At 43.2% G+C, this 21,605-nt stretch overlaps 1 protein-coding gene across 1 annotated transcript in view; it reads right to left on the reverse strand.

Annotated features, from left to right (window-relative positions):
• Nucleotides 1–21,451, reverse strand: part of LOC111965230 (prolyl 3-hydroxylase 3) — a 24,570-nt gene extending 3,119 nt beyond the window's left edge. Inside the window, 13 exon segments of the mRNA XM_023989289.3 lie at nucleotides 13,188–13,305; nucleotides 14,198–14,348; nucleotides 14,465–14,560; nucleotides 16,409–16,536; nucleotides 16,758–16,837; nucleotides 16,950–17,002; nucleotides 17,177–17,266; nucleotides 17,792–17,934; nucleotides 18,165–18,296; nucleotides 19,255–19,447; nucleotides 19,975–20,133; nucleotides 20,565–20,749; nucleotides 21,047–21,451. Of these exon segments, the coding sequence (XP_023845057.1) occupies nucleotides 13,188–13,305; nucleotides 14,198–14,348; nucleotides 14,465–14,560; nucleotides 16,409–16,536; nucleotides 16,758–16,837; nucleotides 16,950–17,002; nucleotides 17,177–17,266; nucleotides 17,792–17,934; nucleotides 18,165–18,296; nucleotides 19,255–19,447; nucleotides 19,975–20,133; nucleotides 20,565–20,749; nucleotides 21,047–21,359 (1,841 nt within the window). The 5' untranslated portion in view covers nucleotides 21,360–21,451.
• Nucleotides 21,452–21,605: the final 154 nt, after the last annotated feature.

The raw sequence follows: 21,605 nt of genomic DNA on the forward strand, positions 1-21,605 counted from the left end.
CTGTATGTGTGTCTTTGGGAGGGTTGACTTAAAAGCGGAAGTCAAAATTGGTGGCATGTTGTGTCAATTGACCATATGTTGGATTCTTAATATTGATTGATAACTGACAGTGATCTGATCTTGAGGTTTGTCCGCCTCTTCGCAAGCTCCCCATTTCGCCCATGGCAACGGCTTGGTAGGCGTTGTCACGATGGAGACAGGAAGTGGAAATCAGGTGAGCCAGACTTAATCCTGCGGGAAGAGAGGGAAAAATGAAAATGTATTTTATCAGTTAATATCCATCTCTCACTGTGAATTCAATGTCTTTTACCTGTATAACAGCAAACACCTGATATATTTATCATGTTACCAGCTTTTTGAATCAAGGTCTTACCCTTTATTTCTTTGTTGTTTAGCTACTGTTTGCAATTCAAACCTCCCTCAACTACTTGCAAAAACCCTCACAAACACAGGCACACACACACACAACCCACACACTAATACCCATTACACTCACAAACCCACCCTCCCATAGTCCAAACAAGCTCACTTGCACAGAATATGCATATGCACACACACACACACAACACAACCACACACCACACACACACACACACACACCCACACCACACACACAACACACACACACACACACACATAACAAGCGTGTGCAACTACATTGAAACTAAATTAATATGGACAACATACTGCATTATACATGGAAACACACTTTCCCACCCTGTTGTAAACTCAAACCTTGTATGGTTGTGTCATTCTTAATGCTAACACTTTTTTCTTGTTGATATCTCTCCTCGTTGCTTATACTAGCTAAAGCGAATCACAGTATTACTCTGCCCTTTTCACTATCTCAATATACTGTAGTGCCATAGACTTGGAAAGCTTTCCAATCTTACGTCAGCCCGGGAAAGCACTTATGTTTTTGTGATTCCAGTTGATATTACGATCACAGCGCTTCTAACGATGCAATTTAGGTAATGTCGGAGCTGAATCACATGAGGACTGAATAGTTTTTTCACAGACCAAAATATTCTAAGTTTAGTCCTACATCAAGTAAAGGACCAAAACCAGTAGGAATTAACTCTCTAAGTATCTACGTCACATTATCAAATAAAGGAACTTTTAAAAACTGGCAATGGGTATCAGACTATTTTTCTAGAAATCAAGAAGATAAACCCTTACTTTAAAACACGCTAAACATTATAATCACATAACATAAATATCATGTAAACAATCCGGCCACAGTCTAATAAAACCATATTTCACAAATATTTTGTGACAGATGAATTATTCGGGATCGTACTCTATCTTACCTTGAAAAACTACCAGGAAAAGAATAGCCTATATTCCTTGGCTTTGGTCGTGTTTCTTTGCTGCAATCTCTCGCTCTCTCTATTGTCTAAGTGTCTCTGTCAAATCGCATTACCAAATATTTGCCTCTTCATTTGTTTGAGGAAGAAAGGTAGAGGGAGAGAGAAAGAGCAGTGACTCAGAGAGAGAGAAAGATATTCACTTTCTTTGTCTTTGCTGTTCCTATCTGTTAGTACTGAAGGGTTACATGCGGGTATAAAACACTGTGTAAATCGTACGTCTAAATATTAGAAAATGCCTAAAACAATTAACCCTAATGGCCGATTGCATCCATTCTGAAGTAGCTGCGCTTCATAGGTGTTCTGCTCCCTCACCTAAAGGGAGTGTATCCACAATTGGTCACCTTATCTACCTTCATCTGGATTTAGGGCCATATATTTGCGTTCCCTGAGAAAATGACATTTATAATAGTACGGAACCAATAAAACGGGACCATTTAAAAAAAAAGGTGTTTCAACTTGTGCTATTGCCCTTTGCCATCCTGTCCCTGAGACCCTGGCCTGCCATTGTTGCATGCGTATTAAAATTCCTGCTAGAGTTGTCGCAGAGGGGAGTGACAATTAACACAGAGGGGGGGGAGGGGGGCGGGGTTAGAGGGCGACGCAGGAGAAGAGTGAGTTTAAATCCTAGTGGCTTGAGATTGATAAAGGAAGCCCTTTTGAACTCAAATCTGCTTCTCATCCGATTACTGAAACTGCTCTTGCATCTGGATAAGAGGGGAGAGAGAGGAGAGGGGCGTGATGGAGAGATGAGAGAGGGAGGGGCCAAAAACTGGTGGTGTGGATAAAGAGGGAGGGAGAAGGAGAGAAGGGGGTTGTTAAAATCCAGGAGGTTGAGATAGGTGATTTCTGTATTAATCGTGGGCAATGACTTGACAGTGATTGTAGGAATGTGTAAGACAGATCTTGTTCTCGCTGTAAAATGTTTTCACCTTTTCACTATTGACACGCCATTTAGTATTGTGTCACATTACTATTAGGCAGATTGATAAACGTTAACGGTGACGGTGGCCATCCCTTAGTGAGAATTTAGCCACTAAAACAGGCCTTTCTGAGAATGGGACTGAAGAAACTTTGCCAATTTGTAAGCAAGACACTTTATTTTTGATTTGAACGGGAAAAACGCCTTGAACTGTAAGTTTCCGTGCTAATGAAAGGGTCTACACACAAAGTACCAAGTTTCAGCACCTATGCCAGCTGGACACCCACAACACTAGTGATACCACTGCGCAGAGAATTTCAAATGTATTCCAAAATGATGTATCAGAGGAAAACACTGCTAAAATGCTCTTAAAAAAAACACTTAAACAAGGATTGATCATTCAAATGGACTGCGTTAGCCCAAATTCGGATTTTGTTTTCCACTGATGGTCTTTTGCCCAATCACATCAGGCTCTTGAAAAAAGATTTGAGGTGAAGGTCTGATAGTTGATTGAGTCAAGACCAATTTAGTGGAAAAAAATATGACAGAATTTGAGCTGCATGTGTAAACGGTCGGTCAATGGGGAAAATCCACTTAGAAGATACAATGAATGTTTCCTTAAGGACTATCTGTAAGCCAGAAGAACGCATTAGTTAGTGGCAATATAATATTAACAGCATTATAATAATATACATTCATATGCAAATCCTTGTATAACGATAAAATGTAAAACATTCAATAAATATATCCAATCCCAAGTTAATGTTCTTTTTCCATTTAAATCTCAAAGGAATTGACCATGCTTCCATACTTCTTAAATTAACATTCACCTACCAGGTTGTAGAGAAAAAATTCATCGATTTTTACAGTATTGATTAACTGTTTGTTCTTTTGTCGCCATTAAACGCACCCTCGTCATAGTGCTAATCAAATGAAATTTGATACTATCCCAACAGAACCCACTCACTTGATTATATGAGAAAATCAGGACACACTCAATTCAGAACTAAAAAGTACCTCTACCACTCCACAAACTAATCTGGCGGCAGCAGGCACTGAGCCTAGCGGGTGCTAGCCCCTACAGTCAATTACCAAAAAGCGTGTGTGGATATGTTTATTAATGATTTTTCATCATTTCATCATTAATAAAGGATTTATGTAAAAACCTGATGGACAATCCTGTTGTTTCTTAGTCAAACAGTGCTGCTACGTTTCAGTCTTCTGTGATGTATATAAAAGTGTAAATTAATTGAATGCAAAACTTTTAAATGTAATACAATTTTCAACTCATATGACATGGTGCAAGATGTCTTATTTTTTTTAAACCATGTGTGTGAAAGATGTGTACTTTTGATTCCAAAGTAGAGTTGTTTAAGACTACAAAGAATCACTCTAGGGTGACCCTGATTTAGCCCACTGCATAAAAGTGCGTTTAAGAGCATTGGTCCAGTAACCGAAAGGTCACAGGTTTAATCCCCCGAGCCAAATAGCGTAAAAAATATGTTGTATGTGTGCCCTTGAGCAAGGCACTTAACCCAAATTGCTCCTGTAAGTTCGCTCTGGATAAGAGTGTTTGCTAAATGACCAAAAAATGTACCAAATCTGTTTCAACCCAAGAGCTCCCATTACAAGCACTACTGTGACAGAAGGTTTTCACTTACACATCTATTTCACATATCCAATTCAAAAACTACAAACAAACAAAACAACAATTGAGGTGTAAAATAAAATTATATGGCTGCCCACTCACCAAATAAAGGAAGTTCTCCAGTGCGGTTTCATTAACCTATTCTCAACTTTTCAGGGGTCCCTTCGTTTGGTTGTCATATTGTTTACCCCTTCTTCTCGTTACAAAATAGACTTTCAGTTTTTTATTCAGTTTTCCTGTCCCACACAGAATGGATATTCCACCCTCTGCTCTCTCTCTCTCTCTATCTTCTCTCTCTCACACACTCTCTCTCCTGTGTCAGAACAGATGAGGAATTGGCGAGCGGATGAAGAGAGATCAGCGTGAGGGATAAATCCATCGATGGACAGCAGAGAGAAGGGTGGGCGGGGCTGAGAGAGGGAGACAGAGGAGAAAGAGGAGGAAAAAAAAAAAAAAAAAAAAAAAAAAGGGGGGGAAAAAAAGGGGAAAAAAAAAAGGGAGAAAAAAAAGACCAAAGAGAGAGGGGGAGGAGAGACAGAAGAGAGTGAGCAGGAAGAGAGAAAGAAGAAACAGAGAGAGAAGACGCGAGCGAACAGAGAGAGAGAGTGGGATACATTGCGAAGAGAGAAAGGAGTGAGAGAGAGAGGGCGAGGGCAAAGCACACCAAACCAAAGCGTGGGCAAACTGTCATGGGGTCAAAAGACAGGGAAACCGTCCTGCATTAATAAAAAATTCAGTAAAAAAATGCACTCCTGGACATGCTTTTTATCGGGGGTTGCTGGCTGTGAAAGCCTGTGACTGGCAGGGAGCTCCAGTGTTTTTGTAAACTTGAGAAGAAGTTATAATATAAGAAAAAGCCAGCATCACAGACAGAGACAGAAGCGATGGGGACCAGTACGAGGACAGTGGCGACGTTGTGTAACTCACGCACCAACACATCTCAGCCACCAGGAGAGAAGGTATATGATGAATGAACCTCTAGGCCAGCACCTCAACCGCCTACTATGACCTGATGAGAGATACCCCATGTGGCTTTGTAGCAATGTGTAAGAATAGAATAGATTTATTGTCCTCTGAGAAGACGCTTACTTCTTTCACGGGTACTCGTAGCCATGGGTTCATAGAATGTGGTCCATGATCGCTGTATTTACGCACTTTTATATCGTGTCACTTTGCATGTCTCGATGAGCTACATTATACTGCCACCAATATGACAAAAAAGGCACAACGTACTAAAAGTGAGAACACAGTAAAAAGAGCGAGACAGAGAAGAGTGTCCAGGTGGTGTGAGAAGAGAGAGGAGAGAGAGAAGGAGAACAAAAACACAGCGAGTAGCGAGAACAGGCACGAGTTGAAAAGGAGAGAAGTTTACAACCACATTGCCCTATTGAACTTGCTGAACTTATCTTAACGACTGCTGACTCCAGTAGCCTAAGATTTTTTAGGGGGGTTTTGGTTAGCATTAAGGTAATGAGACTAAATCATTAGGTTAGTGGATAGTAGTTGACCCGTTTTTTTGATAGTTAGTATAACCCAGTACTTCCACCCTCTCTCGCTGGTCAAATCAGCAACAGGACTCGTTGGAGCGAAAGAAACGCTCCCCTTTTTTCTGACAGGCGCGACGCGATTCAGGAGGACAGTCACAGAGAGGGATATAGAAAGAGAGTGGGGAGCAGAAGGTATGGCTGGGAATGTGAGCGAACCAGCGTGGGGTGCGAGAATTATTAAATTCCTGTTAAAGCTTTTGTGTGGTCGGTCTCTATTGGTCTCGCCACATTCAGCTAAGTTAGCACCGCGTCAGCATGAGCCTGGGCAGAGCAGAGCAGCCTTTTGGGCTGCAGTTGGATGTGACAGCCAGGAAAGAAGCACGAGCCTTCTGTGCTCTGTTTGATGCTATACAGCATAATTACTCATGTACGCCATTAGCAGCCCCCCACTGTCCCAGTCTAAACAAAGGAAGGGGAGGGTGTGGATTAAATGTCACATTACACAGCCAGAGAATCAGGCAATCGACAAACAACTGGGAAGACACTGAAGTGAAAGCCCTACCTAATAGACTAAACTATCCCTTCTCGGTCAATTGTTGTGATACTTGTATCTCCTGTCTTTATTTGTCACCTTGACCTATGTGCTTCTATAGTGTCGACAGCGACTAACAACATTGATATGACAGGATACACTCGACTTGACTTGAGCACATCTATACAGTATCAAAAAGAGGCGTTACATTTAAACCGGCCTATACGATTAGCTAATGTCTGCTTAAATCTTAGGTAGGACATACTGAAAAGGATATATGGATAATGGACATGTAATATACCACTGAAGTTTACAAAACATTAAGGAACACCTTCTTAATTGAGTTGCACGGAGAAAGGGAAAAGGCCTCAATTGTCGAGGGCATGGACACTACAGGTGTCGAAAAGCAGTTCACACAAAGAGATGCTGGCCATGTTGGACTTACAATGCATTCCCGCAGTTATGTGTCAACGTTGGCTGGATGTTCTGGTCCTTTACACCGGGTGTGGTGGAAAACCAACGGCAAAGTTCTTAGGTGCCTGCACCATACTTACCTTCAAGGCATAAAATTTTGTCTTGCCCATTCACCCTCTGAATGGACACACACACAATCCATATGTCTCAAGGATCAGGCTTTACAAAATCGCTTCTTTTTCCTGTCGTCCTCCCCTTGCCTCTTACACTGATTTGAAGTGACATTAACGATTTGACATCCGAAAAAGGGATCATAAACTTCACCCGATTCACCTTGGTCAGCCTATGTACATGGAAAGAGTGGTTCCTAATTTCTTGTACACTAAGTGTATATTACTGTATATAATAGTGGATGTATACCTAGGTCAATTAGAGGAAAACACACATAGAAAAAATAGAAACAAGTAAATAATCTGTGGATCACATTCAACTATAAAGAAATTGACTCAACACATTCAAACTTATGTGTTCCTTTACGTCATTTATGATTGTCCTTACGCATTTGAATGCGAGTTCCCGTTAAGTAGGTGATTTTACTATACATGACTTTGTTACTATTATGCATTTTAAAAAGATGGGGGGGCGGGGGGGGTTATTACTAATCGTGTTGAATTCACAGATTAAGTACAGTCCGATATAACCAGTACATCACTTCGTGTTCACATAGCCCACGTATAGACACACAATTTGACGCTAGACAAGTGGGGTCTCTCTGAGAGATGCTATGCGTTATAGATGCTAACCCTGCTCAAACACAATTAACTGCGCCTTTAAGGAAACAAGCAGCTTGGAGAGGCGTAGCCTGAAGGGAGGGAAGCGGTTAAAAACCAGGAGTCCATTAACAGGCCAGTCGAACCCCAATTTCTGCAGGCAACCCGCGGATTATCACAACGGGCGGAGGGGGGCGTGACGAGAGTTCAATATGGGTGGTAAACAGTGCTTGACTGACGGACTCAGTAATGCGAGGAGGGGGAGAAGAGGTGGGAGATATAAAAATTGGGGAGTGTTTTAATGGGAGGAGAAATTGTGAGTGGTCCGACCTGGATGTGAATTATTAAATGATTTCTAGTTGGATTGATGATTCCATATTCTAAATAGGGAGAGATTTCCTAAACTCATAAACAATGCACTCATTTATGAGGGATTAACGGAATTCTCTCTTTCATCCTTCCCCCTTCTGCATACCTCTCTCTCTGTCTCTTTCTGTGTCTCTCCCTCTCTTTCCCCCTAAGCATCAGTTTTTAATGCATTGCAGGGCGTGGTCTATCCCCCTCCCTCTCTGTTCTTTCCCTTCTATGTCAGGTTTCTGAACTGCCGGGTTCTAATCCCTGAGCAGGTGTTAATCCTTTCTTTCTATCTGTTCTACCTCTCTCTTCCCTTCCCCTCCTCTACCTCTCCTCCATCTCTGACATTCAAACATTAACCCTCTCTTGCGTTTCATTGCGTTCTTAATCTCCACACAGTTAAAGGGCAGCCCTGGCACTGAGGTAATCAACTTAATGGACTCAGGTACGAATCCACACCTATCCCATTATCTCAACCCCCACTTCTCCCTCAGTCTCTCTCTCTAGTCACATGCACAGTATGATTTTAAACCCCTTACACTTGTGGAATTGGGCCTATATGGATAGGCTAAATTGAAATGTTTCTTCCAGAATAAATATGGAAACCATATGCATACACCACTGGTAGCAATGAAAGGGAAAATTGTTATGTAAAGATTAATGGGGAAATTATTGACCAAAAGGTGAGTGAGACGCAACAGTTAAATTGACACAAGACTTGATAAACGAAATCAAGAAAAGAATCTAGATACATTTCAGTATTATGGAAAATATATTCCTTGGAAAATGCTCTCCGAGCTGCTGCAGTTAGAGAAACTAGAGCAAGCACACTTGTGGTTGTTTAGTTTGGAACGCAACACCTGGCATCGCTTCCATCACACAATTACGGTGTTGATTTCTTACCGCAATCCAACAATTAAATCTCAATCTGGGTCAGGCGAGCATGCATTTGAAAGCGTGGTTCTATTGCCCAACCAGTTTTGTACGATCTTACCAAGTTAGGCTTTCACAGGCAATTCAGAAAGATCTCATTGGTCATAAAGGGTCTGCATTCAGGGCGGCATTCGAATAACAAAACGTAAAGCTATATTCTGTTCAGAACAACCAGGTATGATGCCATCATCTTTGTAACTGTACATCAAACATAGTATCATATAACGTTAAGACACTATATGACATGAGTTTTATGATTATGGAAAATGTTGAAAGTGCACGTTTTGGTCCCTATGCGGTATCTTGGGCTTGTTGTCATGGACGTCAGAAGCTGTATTTAATATAATCCAACGTCTCATCTTTCAAAATACATTGAAGCCATACGTAACTTTACAAGCGTTTCGCTCACTCATTCAACAAAACATTGCGAAGGTGGCCCAATTAACCAGGAGGGATGGGCAACTTCTTGTCCGTGCGCGGTTGCTCAAATCCAATAACGGCGGTCAGTCAAAAACCCATACAGCCCTGTGAAGCGCAAAGCCAGGACCTCTGACGTCCGTCGGGATGCATTTTAATCCGTACAGCCTCTACGTTTCTAAATCTGGCCATGTTCAACCGTAAACGGGGTATAATGTAAAGGTTTAAACAGTTGATATCAGGAGGTTTTGGAGTTGATCTTTTAACCTTTACAGGGTTGTGTATGAGAGATTTTCTCCACTTCGGAAAGCACCGTCAGGGTAGGCTTTTCATCCCACTCTTGCCACTCTCTCCACCATTTACGCTAATACCTTTTATTCAATTCTTTACTTTTCTCCAGCATGTATGTAACAATTTATGTACATAGCCAGAAACTAAGGCATACAGCTGTAACACAAAATGAACTGATGTCAATGAAGAGGTGGAAAGGCCACACAAGCAAGCAACACAGTCTCAAAGAGAAAAGGCTGCTGAGGGAGTGGAAGAGAGCGAGCGAGAAAGATAGACAAAAATACCTTCTTTCACAAATGGTCTCACAGAACAGAGAGAAGGAAAGAGGTAGAGAGAGCGGAAGGAGCGTGGTAGGGATTGAAAAGCCTGGTGAAAAAGTAGAGAAAGTTCATGGTCTTTGGGAAAAGGGGACTGGTGGCTGGACCGGGACGGTCCAACCAAGTAGGACGGGAGGTGAGACAGGACTACCCCGTTGTTCAGCGTGGGTGGTTCAGTCTTAAAATCCATCACAGCAGCTCATCACAGCTCGTCCTTTCCCCCGTCAGCCTTGCCCATCCTGCTATCCATCGACGAACTGGCTTCCGCTTTCTACCACTCCGAGCAGGAAGCGTTTGCTTCTCCTCTCTTACTTCTTCCTCCTTTCGTCACACTCTGTCCAATCCACACCCACAGGCCATCGGCCTCCTCCCCTCTCCTGCATGAGCCACAGAAGGTACAGTAATGGTGAGGTGAAGTGTTCACGCCACGGCCGTGATCAGCACAAAAGTCCAGGCTAGCTGGTGTAAAAACAGAAGTTGCTCCTTTCAAATCCAGGGGAAAATGTGCAGAACTTTCTCAAGTTCAACCCTTGAACATTATAGAGTTATTAATAAACCCGACACAACGGTCAGATCGAAGTGCCTCATGTATTTGAACTGCCAACCCTGACTGACGTAGGATTATTCTTCGAAAAGCGATATCTAAACACAAAAGAGTGACAATTACATTAGGAAAATAGCGAGATGTTCAGGCGCTAGATGGGGAAAGATGAAAAAGCAAGCAACCATTACGATTTTGCATGTATGTTCTGGTTTGTTACTGCAGCTGACTTGTTGACTAGTACAGTATTGTTGTATTAAACTAATCCTTGCATGTCACCTTTTTTAATTCCCAGTAGGCGTAGAAAGTTCCTACCCACCCTTTAAGAATGACCTAGGATAGATAAGCTAAGCCAGTTCGACCACCCCCCTAACACAGAGTTAGCATCACTGAGTTGAAAGTAGGTCCAACTAGGATATATAAGGTGAAGACCCAATGGTTTAAAAGCGCTCATGGTGGCCTGACTAAATGACTATACAATGTAAAACTGTAATGGTTAATTTCAGCTGATCTATGATCGCTCACCTTAACCATTTAATACAATACTAGTTTATTTAAAAAAGTGGTTAGGGGCAACTAGCTGAACACTTTTTTTAAAAAAAAACTTCGATAGCGTTAGCCGGTCCCCGATTCTGTTTGTGCTGTCTTGCCAGACTCCTATGGTCATTGTCATGCCAAACATATCTTGATCGCGGCCAAGGCTTTTAAAGAGCAACCCAAATCCATAAACGAGGTTCTCACCATATCCCGTTGTGCTGCTTTCTCCTTGGTTGAACCAGAGGGCCAGTGCACATCTGCGGCCAGGGTCACAGCAAGGTCACACCATGGGGGTTGACAGGACCGGAGGAGAACGCCCACCAGGTTCGACCACAGTGTGGGCTTCACCCGGGCCTACAGGACAGAGACAGAGAAGATTGAGAAAGAGAGAGAAGAGAAAAAAGAGGAGAGAGAGAGAGAGGAGAGGGGGGGGAATATAGAGGCGTCAGAAGGGGTAGCCTCTATAAAGGGCCTGCTTAGAAGGAATAGAAGAGGAATATTGTTCAGAAAGCTAACTGAGAAGTACAACAACACAAAGCTATTTGTTCTTAATTTAGCTTAGAGATATACTTAGTGTTTACGTTTACTGACGGGTAAGCGTATAGAATTGCATATGTTAGAAGCTGTGCTTTCCATCCCTTCTTAGCAATGGCCAGTAAGTGATGGACCGTCACGGTGGGCCATAGGTCCAAAGCATGTGAAGGAACCAGACCAGTGTAAAGTGTGTCTACTTGAGTATATCATGTCAAGTGACTGTACTGTGACAGTCTTGGCATCCCTTCTATGTGAAGAAGGCTCACCCACCGTCAATAGTCAATCGCTTCAGATAGAGCACAGTCGTGGGAATGTGGAAATCTAGACAGGACTTAGTCGGCACTTCACAAGTCTTAGTCAAAGTTGTCAGATTCGCCCACCTACATCTTTGCAAACACACACTTTGTAAACATGCCCTACAGATCAAGATAGTTCCTCACACCAATCTAACATAATTCGTAGCTACATATAGCAACCTCACAGAGCGGTACACATACCAAGCTATCATTATTACTCCCACACCCCCCTAGCCTAGCAAATTCACATAATCCTTAGACCATTGCTGTAGAAATAGGCACCATGTCGTTCGTTTGGAATGCTGTGTTTGGTATTCCTTTACTTTTCGTATGAGGCGACCATTCAAACAGTGTTCAGGTTTTAAATGTCATCAGCCCTAGACTGCCGTTCTCGCAGTTATGTTCACTCAGTAATGTACATACAGTCTCACTCACCGTATGTATTTGGACAGTAGAAGCAATGTTTCCAACTGTGCGCTTTACACTCGCAGCATTTTGGATTGGGGTGATCTACGAATGTTTCACATGCAGGCGATCAGTACAGAATGTCACCTTTTTATTTCGAGGTATTTCATCACGTATCTGGTTTACCGTTTTAGAAATAAAGCTTGTATAGTATCTAGTCTCTCCCCCATTTTAAGAAGTTCATACGTTATTTGGACATACGCGTGCATTTGGAAAGTATTTCAGACCCCTCACACTTTTGTTTTATTACTTGTTTTGACAAGCCTTTATTCTAAAAATCCTCATCAATGCTGACACACAAGTAACCCCATAATAACAAAAGCAAAAAACAGGTTATTACATTTTATTTGTTTGGCAAATTGTATTAAACATAAAAACTGAAATACCACATTTACATGACTAAACTAGTCTACAACGAGTGTATCGGAAACAGCATCAGCATTTGGGGTTTCGATACAGGCTCAAAATGACCCAGAAATACGAAAGACTTTCTTCTGAAACTCGTCAGTTCTTTCTTGTTTCTGAGAAATGAAGGCATTCCATTGCGAGAAATTGCCAAGAATTGGAAATCACTCTCGTGTCACAATACTTTGTACTACTCCCTTCACCAGAACAGGCAAACTGGGCTCCTAACCAGAATAGAAAGATGAGTGGGAGGCCCGCGAGTGCACAACTGAGCAAGATGTCAAGTCACATAAGATGTCGTAGGTTTGAGAGAACAGAGTCTCAAAGTCCTCAACTGGCAGACTTCATTAAATATTACCCGCAAAACACCAGTCTTCAACGTCAACAGTGAAGAGGCGACTTCGGAGATGCTGGCCTTCTAGGCAGAGTTTGCAAAGAAAAAGCCATATCTCAGACTGGCCAATTAAAAGAAATTTAAGATGGGTAAAAAGAACACAGACCACTGTTCAGAGAACTCTGCCTAGAGGCCAGCATCCGGAGTCGCTCTTCCACTTTGGCGTAGACTGGTGTTTGCGGTACTATTTAAATGAAGCTGCCAATTGACGACAAAATCACATAAATGTTTTCAATTTGTAAATGGTAAAACAGATATGTATGAAAATACCCGAAAATAAAAAGTTACATTCTGTACTGTCGCCTCATATGAAACAGTTGATCTCAAATCCAAACTGCTGGAGTATAGARCCAAATGTACAATTTTAGCTTCMCTGTCCAATTGCATACACATGGGAGTGTATGTGGTATTATATAGCTCAACTTCCAAGTCTTGTGTGTGTTTTTTAAGTGTAATTACATGTCTGTGCATGCACAGTGCACACGTCTGCATGCTTCTGTGTGGGTGCATGTGTTTTGCCAGTATGCGTGCGTGTGTGCGCATGAATGTGTGTGTGTGTGTACCTCAGGTCTCTGTGTGTAAAGGCAGGTGGTTCTCTCCAGCACTGTCTGGTCTCAGGTTCCAGTAGACAGTTGTCCACATGAACAGGGTGAGACAGGTCCAGTCTCCCCTCCTGGTCCCCTGGACAGGACACACAACACGAGGGCCATGTTCATTAGGCACCGATGGATTCTGGGTACTAACTCATAAACTTTAGATAGGGTTAATTATCAGGTATCCTATTGAAATATCGAGTGCTTAGGTTCAGAGGGTCTACACCAGAAGTGAATGGTTATCTGTAGGAGGAAGGTATATGGTGTGTACAATTAAGCTTAGAATGTGCTGAGTGCAGGGAAAACGATCACATGTGGCAGGCATTGATAAGGGGAGAGAGCCATGGATTAGCGATGAAGGGGGTCAAGGTCAGGTCAGGTCACGTTAAGGGAGAAAGAAAAGTTTATGGCCCGTATCACTTAGTTTCCTGCCTAGCAATAAAGATACAATGTAGCGAGAAGGAGGAGACTCCACCCAAAGTGGGGTACATATACCACAACTATTGTAAACATGTCTTTGTCTAGTGCAGCTGTATTGACCCTCTGGGAAGAATATACTTTTGAGCTTTCAGAGTGTCAGTTGTTTTTACTCTGAAAATTAGAACCTAACAGCACCAAATGGAAGAAAATGGACTGAAATAGAGGGACAACCTGGAGTTGTCCAATAATAAACAATCATATTAGTTTTCCGTTGCAAAACGTTTTAGACAGTTTTCCATTGCATGCCCTAATGAACACGACCCAGGTAACACAACGGGTGACATGACACAGAGCAGATAAGGCACCTGATACAAGTCAGGGGTTAGCTATTGGGTTACACTAGAAATGGGAAAAGCGTTTTGCATTGAGACCCACAAATATAATACATAACGAGGTCAACAGAACAGATGGAAATGAACATGAAATATGAAGATGTGAAACCAAACATTTTTGGAACCATCATTTCAAGAAATAGAGGGCATTGCTTGAGCGGACCATACCTGTGATGGCGCTGCGGCACACGAGATGTGTGTCGGAGAAATGGAGTCCTGAGGGGCTCCTGAAGTAGGAGTGCAGGAGGGTTCTCACYCTCTCCCCCATCTCATGCAGCAGCTTAGCGTCTGATTGGTTCACCATGCCGTCCTGAGCCAACTGCAGAGCAGAAAAGTGTTTAACTGTTCATTAGCTATGTGGCCATGTGAGACAGAGAGATAGACAGACAGAGAGACAGACAGATAGATTTCATCTCCAGATTCCATCGTTCTCACCTTGACAGCTCTGAGGACAGTCAGGCCCTCAAACTTTTCATGGGGTGTGTGTGGGGACCGTCGCCCCCGGTAACCGTCCCCAGCGGACGCAGCAGCCTGTCAGAAACAACACAGGAAGTCATCAATGAGGATATAAGCTCATAGCCCTTTTTGAATACTTCTGCTATTGCTGAATTCCAAATCCACCCCTGGCTCATATCCCTAAGAACCATAAAGATCAGGGCCTAAATTCATAAAGTGTATAATATATATATATATATATATATAGTACCAGTCAAAAGTTTGAACACACCTACTCATTCAAGGGGTTTTCTTTATTTTTTTAAACTATTTTCTACATTGTAGAATAATAGTGAAGACATCAAAACTATGAAATAACACATGGAATCAAAACCAAAAAAGTGTTAAACAAATCGAAATATATTTTATATTTGAGATTCTTCAAAGTAGCCACCCTTTGCCTTAATGACAGCTTTGCACACTCTTAGCATTCTCTCAACCAGCTTCATGAGGTAGTCACCCCCTACCTGTGTTGTGGCAAGGTAGTGGTGGTATACAGAAGATAGCCCTATTTGGTAAAAGACCAAGTCCATATTATGGCAAGAACAGCTCAAATATGCAAAGAGAAACGACAGTCCATCATTACTTAACTCTTCTTCAAGTGCAGTCGCAAAAACCATTCAAATTGCTATGGCCTAAACTGCTCTCATGAGACCAGCCACAGGAATGGAAGATCCAGAGTTACCTCTGCGGCAGAGCGATAAGTCATAGAGTTTACCAGCCTCAGAAATTGCAGCCCAAATAAAATGCTTCACAGAGTCAAGTAACAGACATATACTGTTCAGAAGAGTTATACTGTTCAGAAGAGACTGAAGAGAATGCGTGAATCAGGGCTTTCATGGTTCGAAGTGCTGCAAAGAAAACCACTACTAAAGGACACCAATAAGAAGAAGAGACTTGCTTGGGGCCAAGAAACCACGAGCAAGGACCGGGGGAAATCTGTTCCTTTGGTCTTATAGTCCCAAATTTGAGAGTTTTTGCGTTTCCAAACCCCCCGTGTCTTTGTGTGAGACGCCAGAGTAGGGAACAGATGATTCTCCGCAATGTGTGGTCATCCCACCGTAAGCATGGAAGGCAGGAGGTCTGTGATGGTGTGCGTTGCTTGGCTGGTGACACTGGTCTTGGATTTATTTAGAATTCAAAAAGCACACTCAACCAGCATGGCTACCACAGCATTCTGCAGCATACGCCATCCCATCTGGTTTGGTTTAGTGGGACTATCTATTGTTTTTCAAAAGGATAATGACCCAAAATACACCTCCAGGCTGTGTGGGGGCTATTTTGACCAAGATGGAGAATGATGGAGTTGCTACGTCAGATTGACCTTGGCCTCCATAATCACCTGACCCTCAACCCAATTGAATGGTTTGGACGCAGATGAAGGAAAAAGCAGCCAACAAGTGCTCCACCATATGTGGAACTCCTTCAAGACGGTTGGAAAAGCATTTCTCGTGAAGCTGGTTGAGAGAATGCCAAGAGTGGTGCAAAGCTGTCATCAAGGCAAAGGGTGGCTACTTTGAAGATTCTCAAATCAAAATATATTTTGATTTGTTTAACACTTTTTTGGTTACTACATGATTCCATATGTGTTATTTCATATTTTGATTGTCTTCACTATTATTCTACAATGTAGAAAATAGTAAAAAATAAAGACAAACCATGGAATGAGTAGGTGTGTCCAAACTTTTGACTGTATATATATACTGTATATGGCCCCTGATATGCTAGGTGTGATTATCACTATATTGCAGTTTTAGTTATTATTTCCAATCCAATGGGAAACACCAAAGGGACAGGGCTCATTTAAATTCCATATCTCTGTTGAACTTCTCTTCCTGTGTTTGAGGGAGTCTTGTTTCCTGAGCGAATCATATGCAAGCTTACGGTCGCTAGGCGCAGTACTGTATCGCATTCCTTCTGATCTAGAACTCCGTCCAGCACGACGCGATTAGTTCCATTTAAAGAATTGTCGTCCATGCTGATGGTGACACCAACCTGAGGTACGGGACCCCCTGGGGGAGGGAACAGAACGGAGGTGTGAGTGAGACACAGGAAGAGGGTCCACACACACACACACACACACGCACACACACGCACAAACATTTAAATCAAATAAATGTTTATCAGATTAGTGTTTCCCAATCCTCAGAGACCCGAGCCAATAATGTTTGTTGTCATTACCAATCCGTCAATGTGTGCTTGTAACATGCCAAACACTAATGTTTATGCTTACCTGCGTAGAACCCACTATCGTCCATCTCTACCTCTTTCTCTCCCTCCTTCATTTTCTCATTCAGCACTTCCTTTTCTGCTCTGGAAATCAAAAAGGAAATGGCTTTCAACCGCCCAATAGCACTTCAAAGCCCTTTCTCTCCACACTCCCGTCCTCTTGAGCAGTAACTTTCTCCTTCACGTATCCTCTTACCTCCATGTGTCTCTTAGCAATTCAGGAACAACCTTCTCTGGAGTCCAGAGATCCTATAYGGGAGAGGGGGAAAAAAACACAAAAGGAACAAACTGCGGTATCGTTCAGTTTGAAAGTAAATGCGAGTGACCAAATCAGAGCCATATATAGCTTAGATATACAGTAGCTACTTTATGGCTCTGGGCCAAACCAGATCCACGGATAATCAATAAACAACTTTATCATACCGGGTCGGTGAAATTGAAGTTGAGGTTTTCCATTCCGAAGTAGAGTAGCTTTTTCTCCTGCAGTGAGCGGCTCACATACCTGGCTATCTCCTGAGAACATAAAGACACAGAGGCTTAGAGGCTGCTGCCCTATGTACATAGACATGGAATCACTGGTCACTTGAATAATGTTTACATACTGTTTTACTCATTTCATATGTATATACTGTATTCTACTGTATTCTAGTCAATGCCACTCCAACATTGCTCGTCCTAATATTTAGATATTTCTTAATTCCATTCTTTTACTTTTAGATTTGTGTGTATTGTTGTGAATTGTTAGATACTACTGCACTGTTGGAGCTAGGAGCACAAGCATTTCTCTGCACCCGCAATAACAAATGCTAAATATGTGTAAGCGACCAATATATATATATATATATATATATATTTATATATGTTTTTTAATTAAATTAAAAGAGTGATGCCTACAGAGAAAACCAATATACTGGTCTTCACAGTAGAGTAAGATACAATAATGTATCTGTCAAATTTGAGGAGTGTTGTTTATAAAATGAAACCTCCCTAGTGGGCCAGACTAGGGGTTGTTGATTTGAGGCTGAGCACCAGTAGTACCTGGGAGGGCTTTGTCCCATGTGCCTCAGTGTCGCCTCCCAGTGTCTCTGTGTAGAGCTCCAGGTTACTGAGGGAGTCTTTGTCTGAGGGGTAGAACAGGAGGAGAGACCGCAGAGAACGCACCGCTCCTCCTAGATCGCCCGCTGCGGGAAATAGGGGAGAGAGAGAGGGAGATGGGCTTTGGTTGTTCACTAGATATGTCAACTCCTGTATGAAGCACCAGAGCCCATTTAAAATAATACATTTATTTCAGGTGCCATATCCTGGCCAGTATCATCAGCTGCAGTAGAAGCAGAGTTACCATCATAATTGTCGTTAGCGTCATCATGTGGTCATTACTGTAACTTCAGATATGACCGTTCCCCTGTCTAACCTTTGAACTGTGCGATGTGTAGATGCTCCAGCTGTGTGGGTAGGAGGTCCTCCTGGGCTGAAATCCTTCCGGGTCGCGTCGCCACCTGGGTCACACAGGCCTGATGGCAGGACAGGAGGGAGAGGGAGAGTGCTGGAGGACGGGAGATAAAAATCACATGATAAGGAGAAGGAAAGATTAGAAAATTAGAGAATAGCAATAGAATAAAATAGTAGGACAACTATCCTATACATGTAAAACTAATTACAGGCTTCCCGAGTGGCGCAGTGGTCTAAGGCAGTGCTAGCTGTGCCACTAGAGATTCTGAGTTTGAGTCCAGGCTCTGTCGCGACCGGGAGACCCACGGGGCGACGCACAATTGGCCCAGCGTCGTCCAGGCTAGGGGAGGGTCCTTGTCCCATCGCGCACTAGCGACTCCTGTGGCGGGCCGGGCGCAGTGCACGCTGACACTATACGCTGGTATACGGTGTGGTGCGGCTGGCTTCCGGGTTAAGTGGGCATTGTGTCAAGAACCAGTGCGGCTTGGTTGGGTTGTGTTTTGGAGGGCTCTCGACCTTCGCCTCTCCCGAGGCCGTACGGGAGTTGCAGCAATGAGACAGGACTGTAACTACCAATTGGATACCACGAAATTGGGGAGAAAAAGTTTAATAAAAAAATAAGAATTACAATCTTTGCTTTGTTTTGGACCAACCCAAATATGCACTGCGTGACATTATACTGTTTACAGTCAGCTGTCTGGTAACACTCCCCCTATAATAAGGCCTTTATAACGCTATATAACACTATTACCTTACAGACATTTTCAGCCTACTAGAGGTTCAGCCTACTAGCAATGAATGAGTTATAGCCCTGCATAGACAACCAGCTTCATTAACACAAACATGTTTTTCCTGTGACCTGTGTGGTCCAGTGGTTAGTGTCACATGTACAGCCCAGCTTCCAATCTCAGCATGGGTTCAAATCCGACCCATGCCCTTCTGACTCACAATCTCTCCTACCTTTTCTGTCCTCTTCACTGTCCTATCTCAATAAGGATATATAAAACCCTTAAAAATATCAATTTTTAAACAAACAAACATGTTTTTCTCACCTGCAGCCTTCTCAAACACCCCGTCCWTTCCGTCCTCTCCTCTGCTCTCAGGGAGCCGCTGTGAGGCGACTTCACACTGCGCCCTACACTCATCAGTCTGTCTCAATGTCTCGTTCACACACTCCCTCCATTTCTCCACGGCGTGCGTCCAATCAGAGGAGGCCTCAGAAGTGAGGGCGGAGTCGTACAGGGCCTGTGGTTAATAGAGGGATGGAGGTTATGGGTAAGAGGGGGGAATGTTAGCTGGAAAGGTTGGCTATAATTGGTAAACATCAAGAACAGAGTGCGATGGAGAGRAGTCGTCGATGGCCTATACTCCCAATGGGCATAGTACGTACGGAAAGCACGAAGACTTGCTGGAGACAAACAAAACAGAGCAGTGAAATKAACTGCATTTTTTCTTTACTGTTAGGCTTTAGTGATATCAAAAGTCCAGTGGTGTTCACATGATGTATTATAGTACACTCCATTAGTAACATGTTATCAGGAATGCTGTGGGGGCATGCAGAGGTTACTGTGTGAGCCCAAAGGGCTTTTACGATTGGTTAGGTACCTAAGGTGAAACACAGAGAGGAATTTGAGCCCTCAGGCCACGTGGGAATCTTCAAAGAATATTTCTTACAACAAGATTCATGAATACTTATTTATGCATCCAATCTAGCATTTATTTGACCATTTTTCAGACACACAYAACCCTCCCCCACTCTTTTTTWAAAWTACCCAGTGTTTCTCTGTCTCCATCTCTCTATCCTGGAATGCGTCCTCTGTTACTCCCTCCATCCGTCTATACTTCTCAATGTTGTTCCTCATCTCCAGGTGGCTGGGGTTGGCCACGAAGAATGTGTGGGCTGCTGACGCCGCCTTTTGTACTTTCCCTAGCTGAGGAAGAAGCGAGGGGAGGAGAGGAAAAGTTGAAAGCRATAGAGAATGAGGTAAAAGACGAAGAGAAGGAGGAAGAGCGGAGAGGAGAGGAAAGAGAGCGAGCGAGAACGAGGTAGAAGATGTAGAGGAGGGGAAAGAGGGGAGGAAAAAAATAACAGGAGGATGAGGTAGACGACGAGGAAGAAAAGTTAAGTACAGATGACCTAGAGTGCATGAAGACCACAGCTGTAGTTGTAGGGTATTGTTGCTACAGTATTGTAGTAAAGTGAGCTAGTTACCAGTGTAACTAACTACCAGTGGAATAACCAATGTAATCGCTTTAGCATGCAATGATGCAGCATTTAGCACTTCAGATCTACAATTCAACTGTTAGCCACGCATATGCACAGGAACATAATGAAACAGCAGGTGAATATACTCATAGTTACATTCCAGTAGACGACCTGGAGGAAGTTATAGGGGTTCCGGGTGCTAAACTCGTACTCGATGTCGGCAGACACAGGAAGCTGTCCTGCAGGAGTGACAGCCCGTCCCAAACAGAACCGCACACACTCAGCCCGCTGCTGGACCCAGTCCACTGCCCATAGGTCCCACACATTCCCTTTCTCGGTGTCTGAGGACACACACACACACACACACACACACACACACAGCAGAGATGCTACATTACTGGAATGTACCATACCAGGACTGTCTTGCACTCATGACCATAGATAAATAGGGTCATCACTGACTCCCGGGAGATAATCTAGGCCCTAATGCAAGCTGTGATTGTAAGTGGCAAACAGAAGCTTATGATTTAATATATTTCATGCATGCACACAGCACACTCGTGGAGACAGAGAGACATACTCTCTATCACACATACCCTATGAATCGACCACATACAACACAGTAAACACAAACACACCCAGTTTTGGGAGCCTGTCATGTCCCGCTGGCAGACATTCTTCATGGCACTGCCGTCGTGTCCGAAACAGAGCCTCCCGGGTCGTCATCGACTTTTCGAGCAGCTCCGCAGCTTTCTCCCACTCCTCGCTAAAGTATGCACGGACCCCGGTATAATACAAAACATCGTAAGAGGGTATGAGTCCGGACGCAGATCCTACAGAAGCCCCGATGCCTGCAACAGGAGAGGTGAAATCGAAGAATGAGAAAAGATAGTGAATAAGAGAGATGTGCAGCGCCACGTAGACAGAGTTGTGATTTGCGAAAAGCGCCATAGCATGCCGTAGTTATTTTGGAGAAGGAAAGGGGGAGGAACAGGGCCAGAGTAAAGTGGGGAAAGGCAGGAAAGACGTGCTAGGTAGTGATGAGAGGGGGAGGGGGTAAGATGTACTGATGATAGGAGGTAGGTAGTGATGAGAGGGGGAGAAGGAGTGGGATGGGTGGAGAAAAGGAGAGGCAGTACACTTGAAAGGAGATTTATTGACACAGTAAATAACAGTGTTTGGAAGCACTAAAATAAT

The sequence above is a fragment of the Salvelinus sp. IW2-2015 genome, linkage group LG6.1, assembly GCF_002910315.2.
Source record: "Salvelinus sp. IW2-2015 linkage group LG6.1, ASM291031v2, whole genome shotgun sequence".
NCBI classification, from domain to species: domain Eukaryota; kingdom Metazoa; phylum Chordata; class Actinopteri; order Salmoniformes; family Salmonidae; genus Salvelinus; species Salvelinus sp. IW2-2015.